The 15,698-nt window shown below is 45.6% G+C and overlaps 6 protein-coding genes across 6 annotated transcripts; 4 read left to right on the forward strand and 2 right to left on the reverse strand.

Moving 5' to 3' along the window:
* Positions 1 to 1,640: 1,640 nt before the first annotated feature.
* F5147DRAFT_553499 (uncharacterized protein) lies at positions 1,641 to 2,048 on the reverse strand (the record flags this gene model as incomplete). Its single annotated transcript, XM_041430449.1, has 2 exons — positions 1,641 to 1,775; positions 1,827 to 2,048. Coding segments are annotated over 2 exons (357 nt in total), but the record flags the coding sequence as incomplete, so codon positions are not given.
* A 418-nt stretch (positions 2,049 to 2,466) lies between these two features.
* On the forward strand, positions 2,467 to 3,285 carry F5147DRAFT_781241 (uncharacterized protein; the record flags this gene model as incomplete). The annotated part of the gene is made up of 2 exons (XM_041442598.1): positions 2,467 to 2,570; positions 2,643 to 3,285. The coding sequence occupies 2 exons, from the start codon at positions 2,467 to 2,469 to the stop codon at positions 3,283 to 3,285; spliced, it is 747 nt and encodes a 248-aa protein (XP_041285318.1).
* Positions 3,286 to 5,192: 1,907 nt separating this feature from the next.
* On the forward strand, positions 5,193 to 5,729 carry F5147DRAFT_587978 (uncharacterized protein; the record flags this gene model as incomplete). The annotated part of the gene is made up of 3 exons (XM_041432045.1): positions 5,193 to 5,323; positions 5,365 to 5,386; positions 5,472 to 5,729. 3 exons carry the CDS (start codon positions 5,193 to 5,195, stop codon positions 5,727 to 5,729), a joined length of 411 nt encoding a protein of 136 aa, XP_041285319.1.
* A 2,954-nt stretch (positions 5,730 to 8,683) lies between these two features.
* On the forward strand, positions 8,684 to 9,337 carry F5147DRAFT_541346 (uncharacterized protein; the record flags this gene model as incomplete). The annotated part of the gene is made up of 3 exons (XM_041430240.1): positions 8,684 to 8,797; positions 8,858 to 9,013; positions 9,068 to 9,337. Coding segments are annotated over 3 exons (540 nt in total), but the record flags the coding sequence as incomplete, so codon positions are not given.
* A 1,369-nt stretch (positions 9,338 to 10,706) lies between these two features.
* Positions 10,707 to 11,082, forward strand: F5147DRAFT_588001 (uncharacterized protein; the record flags this gene model as incomplete). The annotated part of the gene is made up of 2 exons (XM_041432049.1): positions 10,707 to 10,742; positions 10,798 to 11,082. Coding segments are annotated over 2 exons (321 nt in total), but the record flags the coding sequence as incomplete, so codon positions are not given.
* Positions 11,083 to 13,636: 2,554 nt separating this feature from the next.
* Positions 13,637 to 14,782, reverse strand: F5147DRAFT_658898 (uncharacterized protein; the record flags this gene model as incomplete). Its single annotated transcript, XM_041434514.1, has 3 exons — positions 13,637 to 13,856; positions 14,318 to 14,622; positions 14,675 to 14,782. The coding sequence occupies 3 exons, from the start codon at positions 14,780 to 14,782 to the stop codon at positions 13,637 to 13,639; spliced, it is 633 nt and encodes a 210-aa protein (XP_041285322.1).
* Between the last annotated feature and the right edge of the window lie 916 nt (positions 14,783 to 15,698).

Here is a 15,698-nt window from a genome sequence, read left to right on the forward strand (position 1 = left end):
AAGACGATAAGTGGAACCGCAATAGGTAATAAATAATATCAACGAGTGTGCTTTAAAATATAGATCTCACTATATGGTGTAAGTAAAATTGCAAAGGGCCCTGCTAGAGTTCATGACTTAAGCGCATCTTGGAACCTATGAATGAAAGGGTAAGTCGCAATAGGCTGCTGAGTGATACAAGGCAAGCAAATGGATACTGACAAATGAATCAACATGATGGAATCACTGTGACTGCAGGATCACAGATAAGCGAGGGAAAGGACATATCCATCCCCAGAGTCGCTGCCACCAAAAGAGACGGCATATCCGTAGTGGAAGACAAATGGTGCAAGGGTAAGTCAGCATGCCAGCAGTGGCCTGGGCATGCACACCAAACTTAACATGGCCCCCACCCCACCCCACAATGTGCGTAATGGTAGCAGTAAATACGGGGGAAGGGGTGGGGACGGAACTCATCTGCAGGGTGTATTGATAAACAGTGATCATGTCGCCAACACCAAGTTGCTTGGACGGAGGACTCGGTCCACAGTAGCCATTGAATATCCACATGTCTGAGTCCGAGTCAGCATTGGAGGGTGGGTTGATGATGAGTGAAGCGGCTACCGAGGTGACAAATGGCATATTATAGGCCAGGAGGAATGATACTGGGGTTCACAGTACTATATGATGGTCCAGAATCACAACTTGGCAAAAGGTGAGGTAATTATAAGACACATTATAAATGTAAGGCAAGTAAGGGTGAACAGGACAATATTATATTACTAGGAGCAATTTCTGCAGGTAATGATGCGTGATTGAGAGCCAATGACCAAGATCATGACTAAACGTGGACACGAGCTTTGATTTGATAATAACTCGACCTTACAGCCGTTTGCATATGGAATGGCGAGAAGTAAACCTGTACCTAAACCTAACCTACTTGGAAAAATCCTGTATAATGAGTTCAGCCAACTGAGCGCACTTGATAGCCAAGATTTTTTTATAATAAACAACATTGGATTCTAGGCGTATGTATGCTGACGTACTCAATGCGAGAGCTCCGAACAACTAACTTGTGCTTAAGTGGATACGACACGACTGACTGGTGGATGCAGTCATCGCAAACAAGCTCTAGATAAACGCATCTGATGGGTGAGTGATACGCACTATAACAGAATCATGTATCAATGGAACTGAGATTGGATGGGGTGTCGCATGGGTGAGAAAATGAAGCTTGATAGCAGACTGCAATTGAAGACTAGATGGGAAACGTTCTGACCAGTTATCGAGATACGCGTACGATGCGCTTCATGGTCTCTTTTTGCTCAAGTCCTTGGCGCTTGATTCGAGCCACTCAGAGAACGGCACAAGTGGTAGAAGGTAACTTGTTATACAAGTTTACGTCGATAGGGACTGGCGGCAGGCCTGCGCGATGCAGATCGAGTTCGACCTTCGCCAACAATGTGACTTCCCCGTCTCAACCCAGGATCAATGTAGGAGTCGTCGGATGCTGCTGCGGCGGGACTAAAACAATTTGGAGTGTGACTCGAACCTGCTGGCATGTCAGCCTGAGGTAAAATCATCCCCACCATGTCACCACCTTCCAACGAAGAATTGTCATCATCACCCTGTTCAAGCACTGTTCGAGCAGACTTGCTGCGGCGCTTACAAGGGCGTTTGTAACCCTCACCACCAGAGCAGTCGAGTTGCCAATAGCTTCCTTTGCCCGTCTCCGTGATGGCACGGGGCACATGTTTGAAGACTTTGTTCAAAGAAAGGTTATGGTGAATCGAGTTCTGTGCACAGCCATGAGTTGGAATAGGTGAAGAATCGAAACGAAAACCCACCTTCCAAGCCTTCTCGTTTCGTCGATCGTCAAACCATCTGAAACGGTCCTCGAGGGCTGTGTATATCTCTTGTAGCGTGAGCTGCTTGTTCGGGCTTCCATAGATCGCGAGCTTGATCAGTATAGGATAGGGCTGGTTTGGTTTCTCCCCTTTGGGAGGATCCGGAAGCGCCCGCAAGTTGATCTCCTTGTACGGTGGGATGTGCAGTGTCTCACGTAGGTAAGGTCCTGCATCTTTGAGAAGAAGGTGCCTAGACCTCTCATTGGTAGTGGGGGCGGCAGAAAATAGCGATCCGTAAGAACTAGACCATGATGCTGACGACTGTCCGATATGTGCATGAGATGAGTGAGTGGATAGGGGGAGGTCCTGATTCAGTTGTTCATGGAACTCGGGAGCAAGAGTGTTGTTGTATTGATATGTGAGAAAAAGAGTGCAGATGTCATAAAAGTCGACAAAGGAAAGGAAGGGAGTAAGTAAATGAATGGACGGATGACCGGAATTCTAACTTCACAGCGTTCATGAACCGAAGATCTCAGACTCGGAATCTTCCGCAGCTCGCGTGGTTTGCGCCCGCTTCCCAAAACTGGTGCTCTTCTGGACACCACATCTGAAGAAAAGCACAAGTCCAGGCGCTCTATGTATGCTGTCCTTCCTTGGAAGGAAGAAGACCGATCGGGCATTCAATTCAACTTCAACTTTGCCTAGAAAGTTCACCAATGCTCCTTCACCATCTGTCGGCAAACAGTGAGTTTTTCGTCTGGACTGTGCATTCATTTTTTGCTAAAACCACCATTACTTGATTGCATATCGCTGTAGACTCTTCGCCATTGCTTCAACTGCAGATGGATCTCTGTTTGACGAACGGCTCCCTTCTTCCCTTCCGAGTTCTCCATTGAATGCGTCGCTGCCATCACTGGGCTCCAAATTCGCCGCCCATTTCTCATCTCCTATCAAAACTCTGAAGGCACGATTTTCTTCATCGTACAAGTCAACAAACACCCCTACCACTCGTTCATCCGCCACTCTTTCTTCCCCTGTAGCCCATTGCAATGTTATTTCCCTGGAGTCCCGCAGCTCCAGCACTGTAAATAGCCGACCCGCCACATCAACACCACTTCTTCAACCCTCTGCAGAGAACGCTCCTTACTATGAAATAATCGACGATTTTTCTGATTTGTTTACACTTCCTGAGCATCTTCCAGAACCGACCCAGTCTGCTCAAACAGCTTCCGCCCTGTCACCCGCTGTTGTTAGCATGGAACCAACTACTCCCTCAAGCAAGTGTTCAAGTAGCTGCCTTAAGCTGCCAGCTGCGAGCCCTCCACATCATTTCTCGATCTCTCGTAAACGTTGGAGCGACCTTGCTCATGGATCCAGTCTTTCGGGAAGCAATACAGATGTGTCTTGCGCTACAGACAGTAGCATGTGTAGCAGGAGAGGTTTCGGCAATGAGCTATGAAGTGTCCGGCCCCTTTGCAGCGTACACCCTCTTCATCGGGGAATTTGACCTGCGGCCCTCCTTCTGCCTCCCTACCTTTACCACTACCCTCAGCTCAGTTGACACTGAGGTTACTGATAAGCTTGTCGTCAGACAGTCCTGTTGGATAATCCGACATAACATCCAAGTCTAGCTATTACTTTTCATTTGTTTATATTTACATTCACTTACTGCGCACACGTACAATTCTTTACATCATCGCTAACATGGACAGGTATATAATTCTCGCACCCGTGTCATTTTATTTCAGTCCTTCCACTCAAACTGAAGTGAGATCTCTGCGCTCGATATTGTACTCAACAGTCGCTAGCATCTACCGACGGCGATGACGACGTCAATAATCATACCCCCTTGTCGCATGGTCATTATAATGATGATAGGCTATTCTTATCAAATGTGGTCTTCGTTCATTGATGGTAATGGTCTTGGCAGAGTCGACAAGAAGGGTTCGCAGAAGCAGAGGTAGGCTATTCTTAGAATATATGTCTTCATTTGTTGACAATACTTGAATTTCGGCAGCAAGTTGCACATGAACGGCAGCAAGCTGCAGATGAGCTGGTTCGTCAAGTACAGGTGGGCTATTCTTAGAAGATATGTCTCCATTTGTTGACGATACTGGTCTTTCGGCAGCAAGATGCAGTTGAACGGGATCGCCGAGCACAGGTGGGCTACTTATTCTCTGCAAATATATTTTTCGTTTGTTGATTACGATTCTTTTCCAGGCTGAAATTGAGCAACTTCGCGCAAGGGTTGCAGCTTTGGAGGGAAAAACAACTACTATTTGATTCAGAATGCCTTGCACAGCCTTGCCTGCATTCCTTACTTCATGTTCCTTCATCCTTTGGTTCCATTTCCGTAGATCATGGTCTCACTTTGTAGTTCGCCCTCTGAACCTACCCCGTCTACTCCACAGATAGCCCCTGCAGCTCCGGGGGCCTGCCCACGACAACGCTTACCCTGTATACCCAACCTTCTTGCCAAGCCAGCTACATCAAACACTTGCAGCACCTACTAGTGCAGCAACCGCAGTCCTTTCATTTTACTTCGGTCTCACGCCTGTACTGCCGCTGTTCGCTGCATCTGCTTCTGCTCCGACTAGGATCTTTACCAGTCCCTCGTTACTGCAACTTGCTTCGACTTCGTGTCTCCCAGCAGATCGGATTTACCTCTTAGGAGAGAATAAAGCTCATCTCCTCTACTCGAAAGAATGGTATCCTACATCTGCCGGTCTGTTATGTTACCAAGGACACTCTGGCCTACTTAATCTATTCCAGTGGAACAAGCGGTCCTCCCAAAGGTTTGTGTCTCTTTTTGCCACTGGTCTCGTTTCCGAATCACAGAAACATAGACGCACCTCTCAACAATGGTAAACGGTATGGAAGTGGCTAAAACTCAGACTGTATGTCTTCCAACGCTACTTTCTTGGTCTCCCTGACTCTCCTGCTAGCCACCAGTATGTTCCTGGTCCCCTCCCTTCTACACCAACTCGTTCACCATCCACGCTTCAAAATTGCTGATATAAAGTCGGTTAAGGTAATTGCAAGTGGCGCCGCGTACATCCCGCCCCAGCTCGCTATCCGGGTTTGCGCTCGTTTCACAGACATGCCAAGAGTTACCGAAGGTGCGTCCTCTAGTATCGTGTGCAAACCCCTGTGGTGCTACTGTTAATCTTCACATGTTACGGCATGTTTGAATTCGTAAGCGATCTCTTCTGCTCCTTCCAGCTCGCTGACGTCGTTGTCTGAGATAGACAATGGCCATCGCTATGAAGCCCATGCTCGATGGATGCGCCAAAAACAAGCCTGGCTCTACTGGAATTTTTGTCCAAGCCCGCGTTGTGCGTCCCGACGGGTCCCTTGCAGGCACGAATGAGCCGAGCGAACTTCTCGTCCGTGGCTCTGGGATACAAGGGAAACGATAAGGCGACTCGGGAAACGTTTGTCGATGGATGGATGTGCACAGGCGACCAGATGCGGATCGATGAAAACGAGATACTTTGGTAAATCGATTTGACGAGTACAATATCCCCAGTCATACTAGCATACTAGAGTCGATCTGCTCTGTTTGCAGTTTCGAAGACCGCACCAAGGCAAACAGCACCATCCATCACCACAACTGGTGCATTGTACTGATCCCCGTCCTTACAGGACACGCTCAAAATTGCAGGGATGCAAGTATCTCCCGTCAAAATCGAGAACATGATCCTGGCGCAATCCGACAAGCTCATTACTAATATAAGCGTCGCGGGTGTTTCAGGTGGGCGCACCCCGGACGAGCGCATGCTGCGCGCGTGGATCGTGCTATCCCCTGCGGGCGCAGTGTCGTGTAAGAAAGAGGTTGTGACACAGCTCGATGCATGGGTGCAGAAGCACCTGACTCGGTATAAGTGGTTGAGGAGGCATTAGGATTGTGGAGACGGTAGGGTTTTGTTTTGGGGGATGAGCCCTTGGGTAGATTCTGAAGTCGCCAACTGGGAAGGTTTTGAGATGGGTGTTAGTTGAGGGTATGAAAAAGAGGTAAAACAGAACCAGAAACTGTGAAGCGTCGCATGCAAGTTTCTCATATGATCTTTTCGATACCCGGCATGACCGGTGCTTGCCATCTTGCGTGTATACTACTAAAGTTGCGCGACGGCTGTCTTTTCTCAGAGAACGAATTTACGTTGGTCAATGCTCACTCTAGGACTGTATAGACCAGAAGACACTAGTCATGGTTTGTAAGGGATAGTATACGAATGAAAGTTGATGTCCATCCTGTCCGCTCTGTCCCGTCCGTTCTCTGTCCCCATCGTCCGGCAAATCATGATCATGCTGCTGACCGTCTCACAGGTACAATGCCCTATTACCACTCAGCGCTCAGCCACCTTTCGGCTGCCAAACCATGGCAAAACAAAACTGATTAGTAAATAGTACCATGTACATATTGGTTTTACCTAGACCAGTGACCCTCTGCGAGTCGATAGAGACACAGTGGGGGTTTTGACATTTTACCACATTTTGCCACTACATAGTTAAATGACAATACTCGCGGCAGCTTCGGCGCGGCGTACGGTGTTCACCATCGACCAAAATATTCAAATTTACAATTCAGGCACCAGGAAACGCGTCACATCCTTCGAGCGTCACAAATTATTGAACTCGTTGGCACTCGCGTGGACGCCCGATGGCACACGCCTTCTCACAGGTGGTAATAGGGTAGATCCTACTATACGCGAATGGGATACAACAACCTGGAAGCAGGTCGGTGATTGATCTGATCCCTGGACGGGCCACACTAATAATATCAATTCCATCCTGCTGGCACATTCGTCGCATCCGCATCTAGTGACAACCATGTTCGTCTCTGGCAGCTCTCAGATCGACAAATCATTGCCGTCTTCAACCTCTCATTCAACCACTCATCCTACACGACATGCGTCACTTTCTCCGTGGACGGCAAGCACATCCTCAGCGGAGACGGCGATAAGATGATCTTGGAATGGACAGTACCTCAAGGTGTACATCCAAAGGCATGTTTCCGTCTCTGACTCATATACCACAAGTCGAGCATGCTTCTTGCAGACTATTGCCACCACCACAGTTTGCGATGCATGCATAGATGGTGACTTATCTACTGACGAAGAACTACTCATGCAAGATATCAATACCGATCCAAACAACCATACTCCCTACGCTCAAAGGCATGTTTCCGTTCTTGACTCATATATACCACAATTAGAGCGTGTTTCCTGCAGATCCTAGCCATCACGACCTTTCGTATTGCATGTGTGAATGGAGACTTATCTACCGCCGAAGAACTACTCACTCAAGATATCAATACCAGTCCGAACAACCATACTTCCTACGCCCATCGGTCATTCGTCATGGCGCGAAAACACGACTGGGACCGCGCCCTTCTGGACGCAATCAAGGTGAGAATAATCGCCGCCTTATATAGGGCTAACTTGACGGTGACATAGTCCATCAGGATTCAACCCTCATTGACGGGCTATATCTCCAAGGGTATTGCCCTCTGTGGAAAAGGCTGCGTCCTGTATGCAAGGGCAGGATTTGATGTTGCATCCATGTGCACGGACCAGGATTCACTATTGATCAAGGTATGTTACATCTGCCTCGCACACTCTTCCCTTCATCGCATATTTCAAGCCATCGCGCTCTTCAATGCAGATCAACACGACAAGGCAAACATGCACCTCAAAGAGCTCACTGCCGGTTGTCTGAATGCCGACATCGGACACTCTCGCATGTGGCATCGTGCAAGTAAGTGCCATCCATGCTTGGTCATCAACAATCATCTTTACAACTCGCACATTAGGCATATCTACACGTTCAATTCGGAATCAAAGCCTTGGATGTCTCACACTACGACGAAGCTGCCGACTATTTCACTGCCGCTCTCGACTCTCGCGATGCATCATCGAAATCGAACATTCCCTGTACGTCAAGATGATGCATGTATAACGCTTTTCATGACTGAATCCCTTGTCCAGCTTTTTGGCTGGGACCTGAAGCCGTTGTGGCGAAAGGCACACCATAAACGGTGTGATGCACTCCTTCGGGTGGGTACACTCCAAGATGCCGTGAAGTCATACCAACACATGATGACTTCAAGTGACAAAATTACCGATGCCGACTGCCTTGATTGGTCCAATGGCGAGTCTAGAACCCGTAATGTCACGCAGGCGACAATCCTCACCTGTATTCTTCTCAGATTTCAAACAGGAATGCAGCGCACTCTGCGCTGCCAATGGAGAGGCTGCCTTCACTGCAAGCGATTACGACAAGGCTATTGACCTATACTCGATGGCGATCGACCTGGATTCTGCATCTGATGTCTTCTTTGCAAGTCGCAGCGAGGCAAAGTTAAGTAAAATGCTGTGGGAGGATGCGCTCCTCGACGCGCAAAAGGTGCGATGGCATCCACGTTTTCATAGCCCATGCTGACTTCGGTGATGCATAGGTCACCGAACTCAACCCTTCGTCTCATGTTGGGTACTATTTGTCACACTCAGCGCTGCGTGGCGCGCAACGTTCCGATGAAGCCATCGAGGCCTTCACAATCATGTTGTCCAAGTTGGACGATGCTCCAGAAGTGCAGATACGAGGTGAGACATGGAACACTCCTGTATCGTCTCGAAATACCTACATATTTGGTGCATTGGGCGCGCCCCTGCAAGCATCACCCCGTCAGCTTGACTACTCGGCTTACTAACTTAATTGAACCCTGTCACATGCACATGTGACATGATTCTTGAAGCTTGAAGTCCAATATTAATGCTCTCACGTTCTGGCACGTCATCCTCTTCATTCAACGCTTCAACTCCCACTCAATGGCAAACAGACTACTTACCAACATAATAACTGTTTATCCTGATATTGAATTCCAGGGTGTCGAACAAGGCCCATCACAATCTGTACTCCTCACAATCTGTTTCTCAGGCAGACTTCCAACGCAGATTGTTGAACAGAATATCGTGAGCAGTGGCAGCCATCGAACATCAAAACTGGTTTCTGACTATTGGTATACATGACAGCCTATTCAGATTTCAATTTCTTTCGCAGAAGACTTTACCTCGCCAGTTGTGGAGGCGGCATCGATGGATCTATGCTCCAGCACTAGGGAAGCATCACATTTGGATGGCGATGTGAGTCTGTGGTCCTCGCATATTTTGAAACTTGCAACTTACATAGTACAGTCTGTGTGCAGTCAAGGTCGTGGTAGTTTTCCTGCCTACCAAGATGAGTCGGATAACATCCAAATCCCATTCCTGCCGCTTCGACGCTTCAACCACTTTGACTGGACCATGTGGGCAGTACTATCGAAGAACATTGAAGGATGGCTAATTGATGAGGTCGATTCTGAGACACAACTGTGGACTTGGGGACGTGATGCTTTTTGGCTTGCCTTCATTGCGGCATATCCATTATTCCCAAAGGGCATTTGGCCGAAATGGAATCCCCGTATTCCTTTGGAAGGTGTATTCGTCGAGCGGTGGTTAGAACAGTCAGGTGATATGAGTATTGCCACGATTACATGGGAACAAGACTCTATTAGGGGGAACGTCTGGGCTGAGTTTTGCAAACACGCTGTCCTCTTCCACCCTCATCCTCTTGTTGTTTCAGACTGATTCCGTAATACCTTAGTCTTTATTCTATCAAATTAGTTACTTTCTAAGGATGGAGCATTTTCTGATATGGTGTGACTGCCATGTGCGCGCGCCACTGTTACAAACCGTTTGTTTGCAAAGCACCGCGACCATTTTGTACTTATAACAACAACGCATCCTACGACCATCAAAGATACTCTACGTTTTTCGTAAGTATTGTCTAACCCTCCTACCACCCTTTCACTCAGCTCGCCAGGCTCTTTAACCAAACCTTCAATACTCGTTTCCCGGACTACTCAGCTTCTTGCACTGAAGGACGCTGATTTGTTCAGGATGGACTGCAAGAATGTCGAGACCAACAACGGTGTTAGCGACATATGAGTTGGCAGGTTGAAACCCTGAAGATATTAATATTGATGTCAGGCCAAGTTCAGCATGGCCGCCTCGCTGTATCTGGATATTCGACTCAAGATGACGGTGATGCCCCGTTTAGAACTTCATCAGATGGTGGCGGTCCAGTGCGTGCCACATCGATCAAATTCAGCCTCCAGCTTCTATGCCCATTCCTCAGGCCTCAAGCTCAAGTGCTCAAGCTTCAAGCCAAAGCTCACGGACCTCCAACCAGTTCATCCCGCTCGCGACGCGCTTCTCTTGGCGAGTCGCAGTGCATGACATAACGTGCAAGTAGCATTGATGTGCGTACACTCAGGATGATCGAATACTTGTGGTTCAACGTTCAACTACAGAATCTTGATGTATTCATTGCTGTGGTTGGGACGAATTGCAATTCTACTAGTACCTTCTGTCCTGCATTGAATATGCCAGGGAAACAGGACCAGCGCTGCTTAATCCGTTACCCGCTATGGGCCTCCAGTAGCAGCCACCTAGTACGTCACCCGTCTTGATCCTTTGACTGAATCGTGACGCAATGATGTAGGGCCTCGCACGCAGGTTATTTTTTCCACCACTACCGCATGGAACATTAAGCTGTGTATCAAGTCTTTTTTGGGCAAACTAAAACGATAAAAGACAGCCCTTTCCGTCGTTGCACTGAGCTCGTGTATTCATGATAGCGGAGCCTGTTTCGCAAAATGCACAACACTTTGTATTGTTCAATCGCTCTTTACCAAATGCCGAGTCTACCCAAACACAGCTGATATGATTTTCCATGGAACTTTGCCGGCAACTGCCAAGTTGTACGTATACAGCACGGGAACTGTGTTAAGCCTTGGATTTCGAAGGAATTCCTATTGATATTAATATTCATTCTTCATAGCTTGGTGCGATGAGCTTCGGTTCCCCGAAATGGGTTGTATGTCATTGTTTCCTATCCCCGACTCGTTTACCACATCCTCAATATCTTACAGCCCTGGGTCCTTGACGAGGAGCCCTCTATTGAAATAATGAAGGCTGCTTGGGATCTTGGTGTTAACACCATCGACACCGCTAACATTTACTCAAACGATGAGTCGGAGCGCCTTGTCGCCAAGTTTATTAAAAAGGTGTGCCTTACCGATGTCCTAAATTTACATTCATTAATGTACGAACTTCCCAGATCATTATCGCCACCAAATGCTATGGCCTTGTTGCAAACGATCCTTCCATCCCGTCGTTCTTCATGCCCGATCTCGATTCTAACCATAATTTTGTAACTACCTTTAGGTTAAGCTTGCGTTATGGTATATCAAAGGCCCTCATTTTGCGCAAATATGACATGTGGATATTTGCGCAAATATGCAGATGTCATATTTGTGTGGAACACTTGCAATCTCATCTTGCACAAATATGACATTTGGATATTTGCGCAAATATGATATGTGCATATTTGCGCAAATATGCACATGTCATATTTGTGTGGAACACTTGCAACCTCATCTTGCACAAATATGACATTTGGATATTTGCGCAAATATGATATGTGCATATTTGCGCAAATATGCACATGTCATATTTGTGTGGAACACTTGCAACCTCATCTTGCACAAATATGACATTTGGATATTTGCGCAAATATGATATGTGCATATTTGCGCAAATATGCACATGTCATATTTGTGTGGAACACTTGCAACCTCATCTTGCACAAATATGACATTTGGATATTTGCGCAAATATGATATGTGCATATTTGCGCAAATATGCACATGTCATATTTGTGTGGAACACTTGCAACCTCATCTTGCACAAATATGACATGTGCATATTTGCGCAAATATCCACATGTCATATTTGTGTGGAACACTTGCAACCTCATATTTGCGCAAATATCCACATGTCATATTTGTGTGGAACACTTGCAACCTCATATTTGCGCAAATATCCACATGTCATATTTGTGTGGAACTCTTGCAATCTCATCTTGCGCAAATATGACATGTGCATATTTGTGTGGAACTCTTGCAATCTCATCTTGCACAAATATGCACATATCATATTTGCGCAAATATGCACATGTCATATTTGTGTAGAGCACTTGTAATCTTATCTTGTGTAAATATGTACATGTTATATTTGTGTGGATTTATGTACCCTCATCTTGTGCAAATATAAACTTCTTATATTTGCATGGAATCACCATATAGTGTAAATCTGAGTATATTATTATACATAGTTGAGATCACCATATGTAGTCTTTGTATACCAAAGTCAGTCAGGTCAGTCATGACACCCAGAGTGCCTGCACTAGCTTGCAACCCCAAACCCTACTTTGATTAGCTTCTCTACAGGTTATGCACATGGAGATAGTGGCTTTCAGAATCATTATATCTAAGAAGTAAAGTACGACGGTTTTCGGAAATGCATGGGCGCTCGCATGGCTTTTGTGTATTTTGCTAAAGGCCACATGGGAGCGCTTAGCTCGCTTAACCTCTTTTTGGAAATCTCGTGTGGTTTTGTCACGTGTTTTCGAGCGCCGACTCAAACAGCGTCGCCTGATGGGAACTTAGCATGACGTTGGTAACTGTATATGTACATGACATTAAATAACGAAAAATGATGTGTTTGAGCAGGGCAAGGCAGATATGTGATTAGATTTGAGTGTTTTCCTTACTGTGATTGTTATGGTAGTATTTTTTGTATACATACAGCAAATAATGGAACAACATATAATACAATTACAGACAGGGGGAAAACAAATATAAGATAAAAGAGACTGGGAGATGAATGGCAGAAGATTATGAAAAAGGAGAAAAAGACCACTTAGAGACTCAAAAACTGGAGAATGGGAGGGCAGGAGAACCGGGAGACGGGAGACGGGAGACGGGAGACGGGAGATGGAAGGCAGGGAAAAACAGGAAAATAAATACATTCGATGATACTGTTACATATTTTGTAATTTTATGTTGTGTAGTAGATTGTATTTTTACTTTTGTCAAAATCTTGCTCAAAGAACATGGAACTGACTGATCTTATGTACTATGTACTTTTATGTGGTGTGATAGATAATAGATTGTACTTTTAGTTTTTTTGAAATGCTGCTCATAAATGTATTTTCAAAATTATTCAAGATGCACAATTTAAAATTTTATTAGGATGCAGCCAGAGGCCAGGAAGCCAAAAAAGGGTGCAGCCCTCCTTGGCTTCCTGTGATGAAGGAACAATGCTCATCAGGAGCCCCCAGAATTATTGGGATGAAGCTGAGGCCAGGAAGCTAAAAAAAGAGCACGAAGCACTCTTTTTTGCTTCCTGTGCCAAAGGCAGAATGGGTGTGGACTAGTTGTATGGTAGACTACATATATCTATTCATTCAGTGTCCAGACTGACCTGATGGACTGTGGTATACAAAGACCACATATGGTGATCTCAACCATGTATAATAATACACTCAGAGTCTCCAGACACACTGACTCCATTCACACTATATGGTAATCTCAACCTTACATCAAGTCATTGCATGCAGATAGGATCATTTCTGTGATACCTGATAACCATAAAATTATGCATATGTATTGAAAACTGCCAAACATTAGGGGAGTTCAAAGCTGGATTTCGAGGCCACTTTGGATGCGATTTGGACATGGATTTGGACGCTAAAAACGTCCAAATCCGATTTCAACTTTGACAACCCTTGATTTTGACCTGATTTTGACGGATTTGACACTGACCGTTTTTGCTTACCCAAATGCTTGCTGCATCGGAGTTCAAATTATCGTAGTACAACGGTTAGCATAGGATACTTGAAAACTGTTTTGAAAACACCATGCCCTTTCAAACTGAGCGCCAGCAGGCTGCTGAATCAGTGCTCGAGTCATACATTGCAGCTCTTCTGGTAGAATCCCACATTCTTGTTGATCCCATGTCTTCTTCTAGCTCTGGTTCTTCTGATTCAAACTCCGATGATTCCTCTGGCGAATCTGATGATGACCCAATGCCTACTACCAGCGAAGTTTTGCTTGGTGTGGTAGGCACATTGTACTCTCGGAGATACCTTGTCAACAGGGAGCCAATAGTCAAGAGTGGTGAAAATTTAGTCGCCCGAGATTTTCAGAGCATATGTTCAGGTAACCCCTGACTGCTTTGATGTGCATTAGGTAATCGGCACGAAAATGATGAACTTATATATTGCTTTATCTTATCTGCAATATGTACAATATGTATCATAATTGTACTTCACATTACAAAGCTTTAAATACCCGGACTATGAGGGATGAAACAGCCAAATGTACAATTTTGATGTCTGATTGCAAGTACCTGCCAGCTCATCATCAAGATGGTATATTTTGTAACATCTGCCAGCTGCCGCAAAGTTGATGAGGGCCTCCATAGTCTACAATTTGAGTATTATTGTTAGTACACTTGTAGTCCACTACAATTCTGCCCTGTCCTGATCATGCCCAAATCCTCTCTAGCTCAATCTGCTTCTCGATCATCACCAGTTCATGAGCTCACTGAGCAGCAGCTTGCTCTACCCGCATACACTCGACAGCAAGGGCAGTGTCAAAAGCAGACCTACACTTAATTTGCTTGCGAGCAGTACATTCCTTGGCATTAGTCTCATTCATGAGTAGATGAGCCTTACACTCAGCATCAGCAATCTCTCTGGCCATGTCGTGTACAGATTTATGTTTCTTTGATGCTGATTTGGTGTGGGTAGGAGTATCCTGAGCATGATGTCGGGTAGGAGTATCCTGAGTACGACACTTGGATGGAAGGGTAATTGTATACTTGATGGGAGCAGCAGGGATATTTGATGGCTGAGAAGTCAAGGGGCTTCGAAGGGGATCATCATTTCAGAGTCCGACTCACCTTGCCGAATGTTGCCACTTGACCAGCTGAAATCCATCCCAAATCCATCCCAAATCCACCAAAGCTGATTTTGGTTTTGAAAAATGAAATCCACATCCAAATCCACATTCAAATTGGCCTCGAAATCCAGCTTTGAACTCCCCTATTGATATGGCATGATTTGTGGTTGCCACAGTAGGCTTAGATTCACAATCTCATAGGTTCATCTCAAAATTTTGTTAGTTAGTGTAACACTCTTCAAAAGCCATCATCAAATATTGGCAATGGCAATCAATATTCTCATTGTTGGCTGCCTACTGACTCATTAGTTTCATTCCTTCTCTCATATTCTTTAGTGTTCCTGACTCTACAGTATTTAAACCATCCATTAACTACTGGTAGAGTAGTTGATCTTTCACCCCCAAATATAACTTGGTTCAGATAGTTACCCTGCTCGAGCCTTAAGTCTATTCAACTCAATCGACTCTCACATGTGAACATCTGCAAGACACCACAGTTAGTCAGTCACTCTCTACAGCATCATCAAGCCATTTTCAGATGCATTCCTTAATGCTCTCAGAAGCGCTAGAGAAGAACTCCTCCTGCTTTAGTTTGCGAGCATCAGTGATTGTGTTCCATCAGTAAAGACTATCTGGATTGATGTCGGATGGGCCGGAAATGACTTCCTCCAAGATGGCCTTGTTAATAATAGTCCCAATCCTGAGCTTTTCATCTTTACAAGGTGTGGCCATTGTAAACTCTTCAGATTCAAAAGTTTTTGGATCATATGGACTGTTGTAAAGAGTTGATTCTGTGTAGGTGCTACAAATGTTACCTTTGAACTCAATGTGCGAGTGGTGATGTTCGTCCCAAAGAGACTGCCTATAGAACTATCTCTCAATATAAAAATGCAAGGGATATCTTGTTAAAGTGGAAAAGTCACCCAAGATGCGTTCAATGTTTCCGAAGGTGGTCTGATGTCAAGAAACGAAGGTCCGAGGTTGTGCAAAGCATCCGAAGAGCTTCCAATGAACATCAAAGGTTC

This window comes from Suillus discolor (genome assembly GCF_016758755.1).
Source record: "Suillus discolor strain FC423 chromosome Unknown F5147scaffold_129, whole genome shotgun sequence".
In the NCBI taxonomy this organism is placed as follows: Eukaryota; Fungi; Basidiomycota; class Agaricomycetes; order Boletales; family Suillaceae; genus Suillus; species Suillus discolor.